Source organism: Caretta caretta, chromosome 24 (assembly GCF_965140235.1).
Source record: "Caretta caretta isolate rCarCar2 chromosome 24, rCarCar1.hap1, whole genome shotgun sequence".
Classification (NCBI taxonomy): domain Eukaryota; kingdom Metazoa; phylum Chordata; order Testudines; family Cheloniidae; genus Caretta; species Caretta caretta.
In genome coordinates this window covers 1441800-1457861 of record NC_134229.1, presented here as the reverse complement: position 1 = coordinate 1457861, position 16062 = coordinate 1441800, and the positions used below count along the sequence as shown (strand labels likewise).

General features: G+C 44.3%; 1 protein-coding gene across 4 annotated transcripts in view; it reads right to left on the bottom strand.

Moving 5' to 3' along the window:
* The window catches only part of NUP210L (nucleoporin 210 like), a 45886-nt gene extending 31598 nt beyond the window's left edge, over window positions 1-14288 (bottom strand). For 3 of the 4 annotated variants that reach the window (XM_048828055.2, XM_048828056.2, XM_048828058.2), the window contains exons 1-13: window positions 12700-14288; window positions 11367-11503; window positions 10689-10820; window positions 9675-9768; window positions 8906-9056; window positions 7709-7841; window positions 6988-7146; window positions 6394-6462; window positions 4919-5025; window positions 3772-3912; window positions 1910-2047; window positions 838-993; window positions 60-258 (exon numbers count right to left, since the gene is read on the bottom strand). In XM_048828055.2, coding sequence (XP_048684012.1) covers window positions 60-258; window positions 838-993; window positions 1910-2047; window positions 3772-3912; window positions 4919-5025; window positions 6394-6462; window positions 6988-7146; window positions 7709-7841; window positions 8906-9056; window positions 9675-9768; window positions 10689-10820; window positions 11367-11503; window positions 12700-12962 — 1879 coding nt within the window. In that variant the 5' untranslated portion in view covers window positions 12963-14288. The remainder of the gene's footprint in view (window positions 1-59; window positions 259-837; window positions 994-1909; window positions 2048-3771; window positions 3913-4918; window positions 5026-6393; window positions 6463-6987; window positions 7147-7708; window positions 7842-8905; window positions 9057-9674; window positions 9769-10688; window positions 10821-11366; window positions 11504-12699) is intronic. The other variant, XM_048828059.2, reaches the window with a different exon arrangement.
* Window positions 14289-16062: the final 1774 nt, after the last annotated feature.

The window sequence follows — 16062 nt, the reverse complement described above, 5'->3', positions numbered from 1 at the left end:
ACGGACTTTGCAATCAGGTATTTTAAAAAGTGATCAAATTTGGAGCTCATCTATCTTACCCTCTTCAGCAAGGATGAAGACTCCTTGCTTATCCATGCTTATGTCCAGGGCTAAGAGGGAGCAGTCAGTAAAAGCAATGGTCTCCCTTGTCTCCCTATCGGTGTGGTACATCATGAGGGGAACTTCCAAAACTTGGCCAATCTCAATGTCTGCATGAAATGGCAAAATCTCCATCTTTGTCAGTTTCAAGACATACACCTGCGCAGACAAAGAGTCTCAGTCAGCAAAGTAGGAAGGGTTAGATCACCCAGGGTTAGAATCACGTCACACTGCAAAGTGCCACCGGTTCAAGAAGGAAATCTAGAATCTCTCATGACAGGCAGGCAGAGTACATAAAAGTGGAAACCACCTCTGGCTTAGAAGCTGAATTCCACTTGCAGCCTTAATCGTATAGACAGAATTCCACTATACAGGGGTAAGAGATTCAGTTACAGCTGATTTTATAGTTACTGTACAGCACCAGACACCCTGACTCAAATAAATCTTAATATTGTTGTGCTTAGCAGACAATTGTTAATATGTTGATAAGAAGTCTGTGCTTAGCAAACAAACAGCAACATCACTGGGGGGTGATTCTACTCCCTCCCTCCAGTGAGTATCAGCAGTAACTCGTCTGAAGTGTTGAACTGCAGTGTAAGTCTGAGGAGAATCAAATCCAACATTTCTAAGCAGGTGCCCATCATCAACTTTACTCTTCAAATATGAGTTTTAAATTCCTAAATGTGGACAAGCAACCCTCTCTGTCACTGAAGCAAGATTTGTCAGGAAAAGGCTTGCCTTTATTTCTCCATAATGGAAGGGGTTCTGCACATCTCTGGCCTGTACTGTGCTCTGCCCTCTGACCACCCCTGCAGTCACTACTCCTTTGATGGTGACTGTGACTACAGTCTGATTAGAAGAGGTCCACGTGAAATTGCCACTGCCTCCTTTTACCTAGGAAACAGCAGAGGATAGAAAAGGGAAACAGCTCAGATTACCATCAATGAGAGTACTAGAGCGGGAGGAGGATTGTGTGCAGGGATCAAGATTAGTGTTAATTCTTTGGCAAAATGTGTGCTTGAGCTGATTTGGCTGTGCAACAACATGCTAACAGGGTAAAAAATAAAGTAATAACAGTATTTCTTCAGTTCTCTTCATCTGAGGACCCCAAAGCACTTCACCTGCATGCATTAAGTCTCACAATCCCCCTATGAGGGGGATAGGAAAGTATAAACCGTACTGACACAAATGAGACACAGGAAGGTTTTTTACCTAAGGCAAGTCAGTGGCACAGACAGGAACAGAATAGAGAAAATAAGTTTGTCTCTGCCCCCTTTTCTAGCTGCTTAGAACTTACAATACAACTTAGAATGATTCAGAAACCCAGGGGCTTGAAGGCCACGTAGCCAGACTAAAGATAAGCGGTGCTGGAAACGTGGGCGTATGATCAGTAAAGAAGGGAACAAGAAGAGATGACAGAGGAAGACAAAACCTTGGAGAAAACGGACTCAAAAAGAGCAGTTTAGGACAAATGTAAAATGTGACCACCTGTGAGGGAGGGAAAGAGCAAACAAGCCTGGTGAGGAGGGGTGGGGCTTGCAGAGGAAAGCACTAGTCATCCGCCTGTGATGTTGCTAGCATGGGGGCCTGCTCCTGTCCCCAGTAAATTCAATGAGCATTTTGCCCTTTATTTTAATGGGCCTAGATCAGGCTAGCAAAGAAACAAAGGCTGTCGTGCCCTCTCACTCACTATTGAGGATACTCTCAGGGTGTCTATTTGGCTGGAAGTAATTAATAAGCTTTTTTTCTGGAAGGGGCTCTCATATGAAAGAGGTCTTCTTCCTGATGTTCCATGCCATATATACTTCACCTGAACTTTGTACCGATACAAGATTGCCATAGGATGGTGTGGAAATGCGAGGAAGAAGGGTGTCAGCTTGATGGGGAAGTAAATCTTCACCTCCTGTTCATGGCTGATTGGGACAGGTAAGTAATCCTCAGAGCCAGCCTACAGGCACAGAAAAAGGAACAATAATCTTTCAAGTAAAGAGGCTGCCCCACTCACAAAAGTGGTAAACTAGTGTTTAACTGCCTGTGTACAAGGAGGTGGCAGCATGTGCAGACAATGCATACCATGCTCCTCCCTTCAAGCTGCTGACAGATTTGACACTTTGTGAAGTAACAATGGTTCCTATTTGTACTGATTACCTGGAAAACAAGGTGGGAATAAGGAACACTATGTTTCTGCTTTAAGTCAATTGTTTTTTTTCTTTTTTGTATAAGCTTAATCAAAATTCCCCCAAAACAGCAGTAATACCTCCAGCTGTTCCCAACAGCTGTTGCCTCACGTGTAAAACTATAGGAGATAGTTAAACACTACAGGACTGAGAAATTTACAGTATGTCACCAAACAGAGGGAGAGGGGGCAAAATCTAGATTTCATAAAAGGAAGACTGATGCTACAGTTATAAAAACAAAAATATAATCCTATATAAAAGCAGCCCTTAATGCTCCTGTTTGTATGGTCTATAGGACAAGTAAGCACACTGCAACCAGCAGAGAATTAAAAGAGAAGAAATAACACTAAACTGCACTTTACATCAAGTTGAGAGCAAGGGTAGAGGAATCCCAGCTACTTAGTTACACCTAGACCTCTCACTTGTTCAAAACCATTTGAAAGAGAACATTACAACTGGACAGAAACAACCAGCCAGCTTAGTGGGCTAACCCAAGAATTCATTGTAGTCAAGCCTATTAATCCAAGAGACCTATACTGTCCTCAGTGCCCACTCAGTTCAGTTAGAGATGTTTTCCAGATCAAGGGCCACATGTGGCCTTAATCTGTGCACATTAAGCAGACTTCTGCAAAATCTTCCCTATATAACACATTTACTAAAGCCTGGAATTGAACAGAGAAAAATGTTTGAAACATTAAAAATACATGCTCCCAAAAACTAACGCTTAATAGGTCATTTTCTTTTACTACCCACTGATTTTAAGTAAGGTTCTTTATAGGGGAAGTACAGCCTGCTTCTTTAGTCAGTTAACACAGTATCCTGGGAGTTACAAATGGAAAAGGTCTAACAGGGTCCACATCTTGTCCATCCTATAACCAGCGCAGGATAGTTCCCTATACTATGCTCTCAAGGGCTGTGTCCAGTTCAGTTTTGAAATGTCCTGAGAAATGCATCTTCCATCATTTCCCCTGGCAGACAATTCTATAGCTTTTCCTGATATTCAATGTACATTTTCTTTTTCTTCATTTCACCCCCTTACTCCTGTTTGTAGCCCCTAGAAAATTCAGAATAGTGTAGGAAAGGTGCAGCACGAACAAACTCACATGAGCAGCTTAGTGAAGCCTATTGATCTTCAGCACTACCAATTAGTCATGGCATTTCTCTCTAGTCCTCAGATTCCATGTCTCTGAGGAAATCACACTGTCCTTCAGAGAGAGCTTGCTATCCCCAGAGCCCCAGGAGGAGACGCTTATCCACACAGGTTTTATAGGACAGCCTGCTACGATTCAAAGTAAATACGGCATTAGCAATACTGCCGTAACTTGAAACATACAGGAGTTCAGGTTCTGCATTTGTGAACAGTAATATCACAGGGTCTGAGTCAACGCCCATTAAAATCAATGGGAGTCTTTCCACTCACTCTAGTAGGCACTGGACCAACTCTTTAGACAACAGCAAAGTCTGGAAAGGGAAGGGTACAACCTTCACCTCTTACCTTTAGAAGAACTGATACTAGGGCAGCTTTTATTACGGTGATGCCCTCCTTCAGAACTTGAACTATCTGATAAGACCCATTAACAGAAGACAAGAACTCTTCAAAATACTCCTTGGGAAACTCGTGAGTTATTCTGAGGTTCTGCAAAACAAAAACCAGAAATAAATGAAGGAACCACTTCCCAGAGAAATTGGATCCACGTTCTATCAGAAGAATCGCAAGACATGCAGACAGAGAAATCTGCACGGCCACAAGCGCGCGCACACACACGTTGGGTGTTCCCGGAGTTTGGAAATCAACATGGTTATGAAACAACTATAAACCAGGAGTGCATTCTGGATACAGCTGGCAAATGAAGGGCCCAGTCATCCTACTTTGGTTTCTGTATTGGACTGAAGAACATTTTTCTTAAGGAAATGACCTGTTAGGAGAACAACCCTACAAATCCCCAGGAGTTAAGGAAACATTGTCATTGCTATTTTAATTACATTGAAACAAAGGCTCAAGGAGGATTAAGTGACTTGCATAAGGTACCTATAAGCCACTGGCAGACAGCTCAGACTATCACTAATAAGACCTAGCTTTTATATAGCACTTTTCAATTAGTAGATCTCAAAGCACTTCACAATCTTTAACGTATTTATCCTTACAACACCCCTGTGAGGTCAGCCAGTGTTATCAACCCGTGTCTGACAGATGGGGAAGTGTGGCACAGAGAAGCTAAGTGACTTGTTCAAGGTCAAACAGGAAGTCTCTGGCACAGCAGGGCACTGAACCCAGCTGTCCTGACTCCTAGGCTAGTGCCCAACCACTGAACCTTCCTTTCTTTCAATAAACCAGGCTGCCTTTCTCCTAGCAGACTCTCCCCACGTGCTGAAGCTGCCCTAAATGTAAAGGCATACGAAAAATTACATTTATTAGAACACTACAGCTTCTCAATGAAGATGGTAGTTTAAATTTGAAAATAAGTTATCCTCTCTTTAGTAACATCACATTAAGCTGAATTCCAGAGACCTGAATACTGATCAATCCTAAACATCTGAATAAGCTATTTCCAATAAGACTTTGAAAGGATCTGAATCCCTCAATTGTTGCAGCTGCGGGTATGTAAAGAATAAAGCACAACAGACCCTTCCCACATACTCACATCAGATAAATAGACTTTAGTGCTGGATTTATCATACACCTCAACAGTGATTGTATATGCTCGCTTCACTTCTAGAACCCACCTGTCTCCTGGCTGAACAGTGAAACCTGAAATAAAATGTAAAAGAAAGTGGCATATTAAAAGAAAGAAAATCATTTAATAAAAATCCAGCTAGGTTTCAGTTTCATGAATTTAATGTTGGTGAAAGGTGCTACATTAACAGCTTTGAAGATTGCAGCCCCCTTTTTATTCCCTAAATGGTAGAACACAGGCAACAGTAAATGCAAATTTCTCTGCAATGCTTCTTACTCCTACTCTGGACCACTTATAGAAGCAAGAAGGAAGTGTACAATAAATTCTTTCCTGGGACAGCAAAGGGGAAAACCAGTGCCAACAGAGGTGGTGAGTTTTGTGATGCAGGCATCTGTTCGATACAAAGCAAACAGAGATTCGACAGCCAATCAGATGGTGGTAATTTCATGGTCACTATGCATTTACTCTGGATGACAATTTGTGATACAAAAGGGTTCATTACCCATCCCTTTAACAATCCAGTCCCTCTTCTCAATACTTCTTGAGGTCCAGACAACTCTCCTATGGGAAATAGCTCTGTAAACAGCGTAGTTACTTTTAATAATGTAGCACGACTGCATAGGTTCATAAAGCAACTGAGACCAGTTATTTCAAACTCCGGTGCCCATTCTGTGCCATTAGTCTTTAAGTTTCTGTAACTTCTCTAAATTACAGAGCAGGCAATCAGCTAGATTTCTGGGTTGTGAATATGCAAGATTGAATTTTCAAGCCCATGTACCTGGAAGGAGACAAGCAAAGTCTGCTTTTTCAATAAGACATAGTCTCATCCTCCTATCGTGACCTGTTTCTTTCACAAAGTGAGACTAACTGATAATGATCTTTTCTTTTACAGAAGGCATTTCACTCCTAAGTTTCAAAGTGCTTTATACAAAGCAATCATACAAACTGTGTGTGCACAAGTATATACATATATCACTTTGCCTGTCAATTTATGCAGTCGTGTGCAAAACATGGCAAGTGTTGGAATTTTACCATAACATAAGCTTTTAACCCTCTAACACCTAATTATTTGAAAATGGCCCTAAATGAGGTATACAATAAACAAAAATATGCAAAAATTAACAAGGGGAAGCTTGAAATAGCATGGGGTTATTTTCTTTAATAGATATAAGTTTTCTGAAAACTACATGAAGAATTTATTTTTACATTTATTATTAAAACAAAACATGTATTATTAAAAACAAAAAGAGCTGTAAGCTTACACAGCACTTTACAAACAAGAACAGCAGGTTTCTGTGTGATGGATGTAAAACAGATTCTAACATGAGCAATGCTATCTATCATATAATTAAGTCACTTTTTTAAAAGTCAGACATTTTATTGGTCAATAACATGAAGCAATAAGAGTTTAAAAATCAAGCTTTTATCTTCTGATTAATTACCTAGAAACCCAGCTTCTACAACATAGATAGTGCAGTTTGGAAGTCCAGATGCAGCTCGCATGTGAATATCTTGGTTTGCGTATAAAGAAGGAATTCAGTCTTATTGTGCGGGAAAAAAAAATAGGAGGGACATATGGGAGCAACAGAAGCATTTAAATAAACCATATATCCTTGGACTCCTTAAGCTCTGGGGCCTGAGCCAACTTCCACTGAAGTCAATGGGTGTCTTTCAATGAGAACTGGACTGTGAACCTGGCAAGGAGGCTCATTCTCATTCCAGAAGCATCACAGGTGATGGAGTTGAGCTAGGAGGTGAGTGATGGGTACTGGCCAAAAAGAACCAACGATATTAACCTCAAAGTGGATGAATGAGTATGTCATCATGCTCAGCTCGAAGAAGGAAAATCCATCTTCCTGAAGGAGGGAGTTACCCTAAGAAGTTATAGAATTCTCTGAGGTGTTGCAGGGTGGAGCCTAACCAAATCTGCTTTCTGAAGCATGGTTTTACTTAATTCAGGTCTGACATGCTTATGAAAGAGAATGGCCACAGTAATAAAGAAGGCTGACATGGTTACAACTTTATTTAAAGGATACTTTTATGAACAAAGACCAGACTAATCTGTCCTAACTGCATTGCTGTCACAGTGGCTGTGTCCACATCCAGTTTGGCCACCGGAATAAGATCAGATCCACCAGGTGCAACAATGGGGTCACGCAGTTCAAGCTCATAATGTTCAAGAGGTAACTCTACTTCTGCAGGAAATAAGTTACTTTTTCAAACAGTTATTTCACAATAGTCTACTTCTGTCTTATACAAGATTCTTTCTTTATAAAGGCACATATTTGGGTTCCTGGCAACCAAAGAAGTAACTCCCCCCCCCACACACACACACACAGGGGAAGAGGTATGTTAGCCCTGAAGACTATCAGATATCTGTGTGCAAGCTTTAACAGTCTTGGTTGGTTAACACTGAGTGCATCCAGTATCTGGAGTTCAAATGTTCTACTGCCACAGACTGAAGCACTGTTCCACACAATAGTCATTGGCCTCTATACAGAGGCATCCACTGCTATCATGATTTGAGGTTTTCTGTAGGACTCAGACCCATCACAAGGGACATTAGACATGCAGGGGAAATGTCTGCTCTGTTGGGTTTCAGGGTTAAGTTTAACCCTGGCTTCCCCAGGAGTCAGGAACGGCCACTGCAGGAAAGTGAAATACCACCTGGCCATGAAATTTTAACTTTTGTAACTTCACTTAGAAAAAAATTCTGAAGATTTTGGGAAACTTGGAGGTATTAAAAAAAGAATTTACCTGTGATCTTTCCCTGTACAATTTTAGCAACTTGGTACTTAATGTAGGCTCCAACCAGAAGGTAAATGTCATAGGACGGCATTAGGAATACATTCTCCAGAACCAACAGACGCACCAGTGCAGCAGCTGCTTTCTAATGGAGGATGGATAAAAGCCAGAAGCTTACTATGGCTCTGCAAAAACTGGATAGAAATGTGTGGGAGGGGACAGCTCCCACAAGGCTTCAATATAGGTTTAAACAATCAAAAGTAGAACTTTAAAAAGAATTATTTAAACAGAATGCTTGGTTTTAATGAGCAAAAGATTTGCCATGGTTATGAATGCAGCCAAAAGCAAGAGGGAAACTAGTTTTAGAGTTTGACATTGACCAGACATCCCACCCTGTCAATATCACATTGTCATTTTTCAGCAAGAGGACCACCAGCAGCAGGAGATTTCAAAAGTAAGACTCTATTATTTAAAATATTATTTTAAAATAAATTTCAGTTACTCATGGGAAGAAGTGTCTCACCATTTGAACCTAGATACAGTAAAATGTGGCAATTTTCTTTTAAAGGGATGGTCAGCTTGAACTCGATAGTTTATTAAAACAAAGGTTAAAAGTAGTTTCAGATACTACATCTGCCCAAGTCCTCTTACTAATTATTGTGGTTTTACAATCACTTATTCCTATTTTTTAAATGTTTTTCTTTCTTCTGTTGCTGTGTGAAAGACTCACAAAACCAACAAAAAATACGAATTGAATTAATCATTTTGGGAACATAACAGTGAAACTGACTATCCATCAAATACTGACAAATGCAGTAACCAAAGAAAAAAAAACAGTATTTTTCTCCAACCTTTTAGTTATAATAGCCTTAGGTGTTGTTTTTTATCAGCTGTTGTTACAGGCAAGTTCAGACAGAAATGTGATTTTTTTAACCGAGTGTCCTCCTAACCCGCTATACATGGGTAGGTTATATTTTAGGGATTTATATATCAATATATTTCTCAATACTGTATTATCAAAACTGTCCAAATTTATACATTTTAAATGGAAAATGGTGTGAATGGTGTCATTGCCTGTAACTTCTGAAAGACAAATAATGGTACTGATGGTAAAGAAAATATAATTTTAAGAAGCATATGCCTGGAACTGCAATCTACCTAAGGCACAAGTTTCATTTTAAAGGTGGGAACTCTACAGTAAGAATTCACCTTATAAGTTGATTCCTGAATTCGGACCTTTATGATAGCTGCACCAGTTTTGATACCTGATACCAGAATCCTATCCCCTTGTTTTCCTGCTCGTTCCATCTCGACAATGTAGTCTGGTGGGGAATACTCTGCTTCAGAGTATTTTAAAATCCTAAAAAGACCAAACTAGGCTTTTACAGGTAGAAAAGCATCTCCACGATCATTTCAGTACATATTTTCAGTGTTAGTAATCGAAGGACAAACTTTACAGGATTATGTGGAATGAGGACCTATGTTAGCCAGAATAAAGGGACAAAACCCCTGTAACTTCTATGTTGATATGTGCACATCCATTAATCACCAAGTCAGGGAGACAATATACCTCCCCCTGGTGTACATGGCAATAGAACAGAGTAAGGTAATGTCTACACAGAGAGCTTAAACTAATCCACTACAGAACCCTCCACCCGCACTCCGTGTCTACTTATCACCGACATGCAGACCACAAGTATTCTGTATTCTTTCAGCCAGCTTCCACTGCATCTGACTTTACCAGCAGCAGTACTTCTGTGTGCCTGAAGAGTCAGCCCATAACCTGGAAATCAGAACTCCTGGGTTCTATATCCATGTCTGTCACTGACTCACTGTTACCTTGAGAAAATCAATTCTCGTCTCTGCATTCCCATTTACCCACAAGTAAAATGGGGATAATAGTACTTCCTACCCCATTATGAGATGCCGGGACGAAATGCAACAGATGATATTTATTAATCATTCTAAATATAGTTACCTAATTTTGCTAGACAGTTCTAAGCCTTCCATGTTATCATCCTTAGCAATGCTCCACTCAAATGTCATTCCTGACAAACTACTGAATGTGTTTCCTGAAGACAGAAACCAGACAGACAGATTCAGAAACATGTGCTGGTGAATACATATATTTTTAAGTATGGAGTTCTACACAGCTAAATGTGTTAATCTATCTTCTACTGTCTACTGCTGTGAAAACAGGAAAAACCCTGCATTATCACTATGCCACCACCAACTGTCCTTACGTTGCCTTGCTCCTCACATCCAGTTACAAGAACTGTGAACAAACAGGCCACAGGCCCATATTCCAGGTGTCGAATATTTCTGATGACAACTCTCCCTTCTTAATCTTGTATACTTGCCCATGCCTGTTATATTCCAAAATATTTCTGACCATATCCAACTTCTCCCTAAACACAAACCCATGTATACGTAGACAAAAAACAAACTAGGATGAAAAGAAGAACATAATTTCAAGCATGAAAATAAAATAAACTGGAATGAGCATATAACAGTTTTAAACAATTATTAGTAAATCAGCTCTATGGTTGGAGATAACAGCAAAGAAAACAGGAATTCTGATTATTGTTATCTAGGTTTTTATACCAGTTTTATTAGTGTGGCATCTGAGAACCTTGCAATGTCACAGTTGTTATGCTTGCACTAAGTGGGATACTACTTTTACTCAGCAGTCATTATATGCACTCCAAATGAAAGATAAACAGAAGTACAATAAATTCTCATGTTGCTCATATTAAAACATTTTAGGAACTAGTTAGAAACAGGCACATTTTCTCTACCTGAAAATTACATAGCACATGAAATATAGGATTTTGTGATACACGCAAAAGTTGCTACGTTGGGGGTGGGAACAAAATTTGCTACATATCATAATACATTCTTTAAAAAACTCAGATTAAGGAATGTCCTTGTTATTCAGGAGGTAGAGTTTAATCCTGGGAGTTGCCCCAGAAGTTTATCCTGTATACAATACCTTCAACATCCAGAGCTCTCACGGTTAATTCAAGTGGAGAATCTTCCACATATATTTCTCGGGTTCGGGAGATAATTTCAATACTGTTTATCATATCGACAATGATGTCACAACGCAGTAAATGGCCTGTCACTAAAATGTGAGAATAAATGAGTGTGCCTTAATTCAACATCCCATAAATCTATGTTGAATTCCCAAATCTTGAGAAGGTAGTACTACTGAAAACAAAAACAAAACAAAAAAGTGGCAATTCTTACATCATTGGGAGGAGGAGGAGGAGGAGGAGGAGGAAGCACCTTTGTCAGAAAGCACAAATTCCTCAACAAAGTCCCTGATAAGCTCATTCTGGGACTGTGATGGGCATGGATGTTACACTTTCTGTTTTTGTCCTTCCTTGAGCCACAGGCAGACTGTGGTGTGCCTACTATACGTCACTGTTATTTTGCATGTACATCACTCAAATCTGTGATTTTGAAACAAATAATGAAATACACCGCAGTTCCATATCTTTCATTATTAAAATCAGATGGGACAAAGCACTAGTGCCATAGTGCCCAATCCAGTGTGTGTCTCTTTGGGAAGGACTGGGTGATTTCAAGAGCCTATTCTATCTCAGCCCTGGAAGTCCCTCCTAGACACCCAATTCCTTCCCTATCATGTTGCTCTTTATCCACCTACCAAGTTCCTCAGCTATAACAACACTGTTTAGCTTTGTGGCCTGTGTAGACTGAGTAGACAGCAAAGCTTTTTGCGAACAAGTGGTACCATTCTCGTAAATTGGCTCAATGGTGACTGTATCATGACGTGTGGAATACCTGGAAAACAGAGAGATTTGGATTCTTCTATTCATATTTTTATTATCTGGGCAAAATAAGGGAGGTGAAGATTTTTTTCAAAAAATGGATTCAAAATCAGATGGATCTGCAACTCAGAATAAGGAAGTGTTTTAGGGAAATGCTACCCTTGGTATGAGTGAGCTGCATGCTATTGGAGAGGATACATAGGAACTGCCATATTGGATAAGACTAGCGATTCATTTAGAAAAGTACCCTGTCCCACCACAAAGGCCGGTAAGATGATGTTGCAACAGGCAGTCATGGAATGCCCACTCCCAGGAAATGTTTCTTCCTAACTGGCAACAGTTAGAGGTTGGCTTAAGCCCTCAGGAATAAGGGTTACATCACTTTCAAAATTTGTGCAGGTTTATTTATTTTGCCAGGAGAGGGGAGTTAGTATTCACTATTGCCATTCTGGAAATTCTTGTTATCCATATAAACGTCTAACGGTTTCTCAAATCCCACTCACGGTTTGGTCTTACCAATATATTGTGGCACTGAGCTCCGTGGGATAAAACCAATGATGTGCCAATGATTAGTTTTGAAATTCACAAGGACCTACATGACTGAGAAGGGCTCAGCAGGGTAAGGAGGCCACTGAACCAACCCGGTACCAGATCATCCGGCCTGTCGCAGAGCTCTGACCAAACAAACTAAGAAGGCAACCCTGCTTTCCCCATGGTCCCTGCCTTCCTCATGGGCTGTGACCCCTCTAACCCTCCAAAGGCCCATATACTCCTCCCAAAGAGTGGAGCCCCTCCATCCATAACTTCCCCCAAAATCCTTCTCGTCCCCTCAACGCAGGCTCAGCTGCTCCCCTCAACGCAGGCTCCTCCGGAAGAGAGATCTGGGCCCCTCTCTCCTACCGCAGGCCCAGCTCCTTACCCCCTAACCACTGCCATAGACCCACCTCCTCCACGTCACTCACTGAGCCCCAAGGCCAAGCTCCCTCCAGCCCAGGCCTCTCCCCTAGGCCAACCCTATGCTCCCCTTTTCCCCCTGGTAAGGGCCTCCTCCCCCCCCATCACCAGGCCGGGCTTCCCCGAACCCTACACCCACAGTCCCAAAACCCTGGTCCCCCCCATCTCTACACCGCCTAGCCACAGCCCCTCCCCCAATCCCACAGGCCCCGCCCATCCCTGCAAGCCCCGCCCCCGGAGGCCCCGCCCCCTCACCAGGAGTAGCAGCCGCCCTCCGCCTCCAGCACGAAGGGGACGTGGAGCTCCCGGCTGAAGGGCAGCAGCACCTTGGGCACGTTGAGCTTGAAGGGGCGGGCGGGGCCCAGGAGCAGCAGGAAGGGGAGGGGGAGCAGGAACGGGGGGGGCCGGCCCCGCCTCGGCAGCCTCATGCTGAAGACGAGGACCGGAGCGGGGACAAGATGGCGGCTGCCGTAGGGCTCAGCTCCCGCTCGCGGGCACGCAGCCACAGCTCTGCGCATGCGCCTCTCCGCGTGCGGCGCGGCGCCCGCCTCTCCGCGTCCCACAGCGCGTGCGTCGCCTCCCCGCCCGCCGCTCCTTAGCCCAACAAGTGCGCATGCTCCGCTAGGTTCGGGGCGCTGGCGGGTGGGGCGCAGCGTCTACCCACTACGCCTGCGCAGGGTGCCCGCGAGGTTGGAGCGTTCCCAGGGGCAGGGTTGACGTGGCGGCTGCAAGCCTCGGTCCCCCCGGGTCGGTGCAGGACTAACTTAGACCAGGGGCACCGGTGCTCGGCCTGCACCTGGCACATCCCGGTGCCGTTTCCGGAGCCCCAAAGTCACCGACCCCGACGGCTGCTGGGGCAGCTCCTGGCGCGCAGCCGGTTCCACACCAGAGCCAGCTGCACTGGAAGGTTTCAGGAGGACCCAGGCATTGGGAGCACAGAGAGGAAGGGGCCTGCTGCCTTACCCTGAGCCGGGCGAGGGTAGGGGCGGGAGAGGACAACGGGGTAAGGAAGGAAGATACGGGGTCGGAGGCAGAAGCTGGAGCAAAAGACTAAAGATAACTAGATTGCCAGTCCTTAATAGCCATGAGCTAGGCCCCCCAAATCATATGTTTTGGTGTTTGCTTTCCAGCTGTTTGGGCACATACAGGTCATGGCTCGAAGTTTCTCTACAATTGTGAGGCCTAAAAATGCTTTTTTTAAATGACAGCTGAGTCTCCCCCCATGGTGTGCCTCCAGGCACTGGGGTGTTGAGAAATACCCCACAGCTTGCAACTTGTGATAAAAATCCGTATCGAGTTGGCAACAATGATTTTACCCCACCCAGCAAAAGCCAACCCCAAACGCCTTGGAGGGATCCCCAGAGCAGCCTCTAGGTGTCCCCATACAGCAGAAGGAAAGCACAAGCTTGGAGAAACCAGCTGGGCTTCGGCTCTTTCCTAGTTCATTGAGTGGCTGGGTTCAGCGAAGTGCTTTATTTGGTGAGCACTGATGGCACACTTAGCCCTACCCAAAGGCTGAGTCCCTCGCCCAAGAGTTTACAATGCAAGGAAATGGGTTCCCCTGAAGCATGTGAGTGTGGGAGAGGCAGAATCAGGCCCTTGGGCATGGCTTGTGAGCATACAGGCAAAACTAGGGGGGGGGTGCTGCTGCTCTGGCTGGCTTGAAAGGGTTTCCATACTCTCTGGGTTTACAGTTTGATTCAGTGGCTCTCAGCACCCCTGCATGCAGGAGAGGTGCCTAATGGAAGGATTCAGAGGAACAGCCGTGTTAGTCTGTATTCGCAAAAAGAAAAGGAGGACTTGTGGCACCTTAGAGACTAACCAATTTATTTGAGCATGAGCTTTCGTGAGCTACAGCTCACTTCATCAGATCAACACTTCAACATCTGATGAAGTGAGCTGTAGCTCACGAAAGCTCATGCTCAAATAAATTGGTTAGTCTCTAAGGTGCCACAAGTCCTCCTTTTCTTTTTGCTAATGGAAGGAGTACTCCTCAGGGTATTCTGTGCCCAAAAAATTTAAAAATTCTGCACACATTTTAAAATTCTGCATATTTTGTCAAATAAATGTGGAGGCTCCAGCATGGCATTGGGGACCACAGGCCAGTGGCTGCACAGAGGTGGGCGATCACTGTGCAGCTTCCCCCTCCTGGGACACAGACTCAGCGGTGAGGCTGGACGCAGCCCTGACACAGAGCAAAGACTGGGCCTGCCCAGAAACACCCCAGAGCCCTGCCCCTCTACAGGGGGTGCGGGCAGGCAGGATCCAAGTGTGAAGGGGCTTTCTGGGTGGGGCAATCTGGGTTCAGGCAGCTCAGTGGGGGGGGGGGAATCCATGTGTTTGGGGAATCTGGATGCACAGGGGCTTGTTGGGGGGTTCTGGGTACAACAGTAATGGGACTCTGCATGGGGGGGGTCCAGATGAAGCTGGTTAGGGCTCAGTAGGGGAATCTGGGGCGGGCTCAGTTGCTAGGGGAGTGGGGCACAGTAATGTTGGGATCCAGGTGCAACTAGTAGGAGCTTAGTAAGATGGGGATCTGTTGGGGTGGTACAGGTGCAGGGTAAGTGCAGCTCATCTGGGGGGGGTTCTGAGTGTGTGGGGGGAATGAAGCTCAGGGGGAGGGACTGGGTATGAGGGGGTCTGGATGCATGGGGCTTGAGCAGATGGGGGAGCAGCTCCCTGTACAGGGATCCCTCCCCCTGCAGCTGAGAAGTGATGGGTGCAGGAAGAACAGGGTAGGTTGTAGAGCTTCCTACAGCCAAGGGAGAAATTTGAGAGTCAGTCTAACTCAGCCCTGGCTGCCATGCAGCAGAAGAGGATGTCCTGTCCTGTCCTCTCCAGCCCAGCCAGGACTACCAGCTGAGCCTGTCCGACAGTAGGAGCTACCAGCTGTCTTCCCTAGTCCTGCCACTACCCACCCAGTAATTTATCTCTGATGGGTGCCCTGTGCACCTGAAACATACTGCGAGGGCATGTTGCATGACTGCTTCTGTGGCTTCCCTTTGCTTCCCCCTCAAAGTCATTTTTCTGCAGGAAAACAAGCAAGCATAGAAGTCCTCAAGTGGTCAGGCATGAGGTGGTGGCAGAAATGAAATGGGTGGAGAGATAGGGCAAAGACTAGCAATGAAGACCAGGTCTATGCAAAGGCCTAGAAATCACACCAAGGAGCTTGAGCTAGAAGGCAAGCAGAAACCAGCACAGCATAGAAAAATACCCTCTGTTCTATGATTATGTGTTTCCTGTGCTCTCCGCCACCTAATGACTTCTCATCTTACACTGGGACTGAAAGCTCTTTGGAGGAAAGTGCAGCTTTGTGCAGGGTCCAGGAGGCTGAGGCTTGGGCCTGTAGCTACAGCACCAAAATTCCTTGTTCTTTGATCCTTAGAAAGCTTTGGTGCAAGGGGAAACAGAAGCAGAGCCAGTGACATCTGCCCCATTTAGCTGAAAGGATTTTTTCCTCCCCTCCCCCCCTTTTTAAAAAAAAACTTCTGCAGCTGATCAAATAAGGTTTTGGGGGGTTCATTTTTACTGCAACCGGGGCTGTAACAAGAGGGGGTGGAGCTCTGCAGTAGGCAAGTCAGTGCAGCATCTCCCCAGCTGCCCTTCCTAACCTGTTGC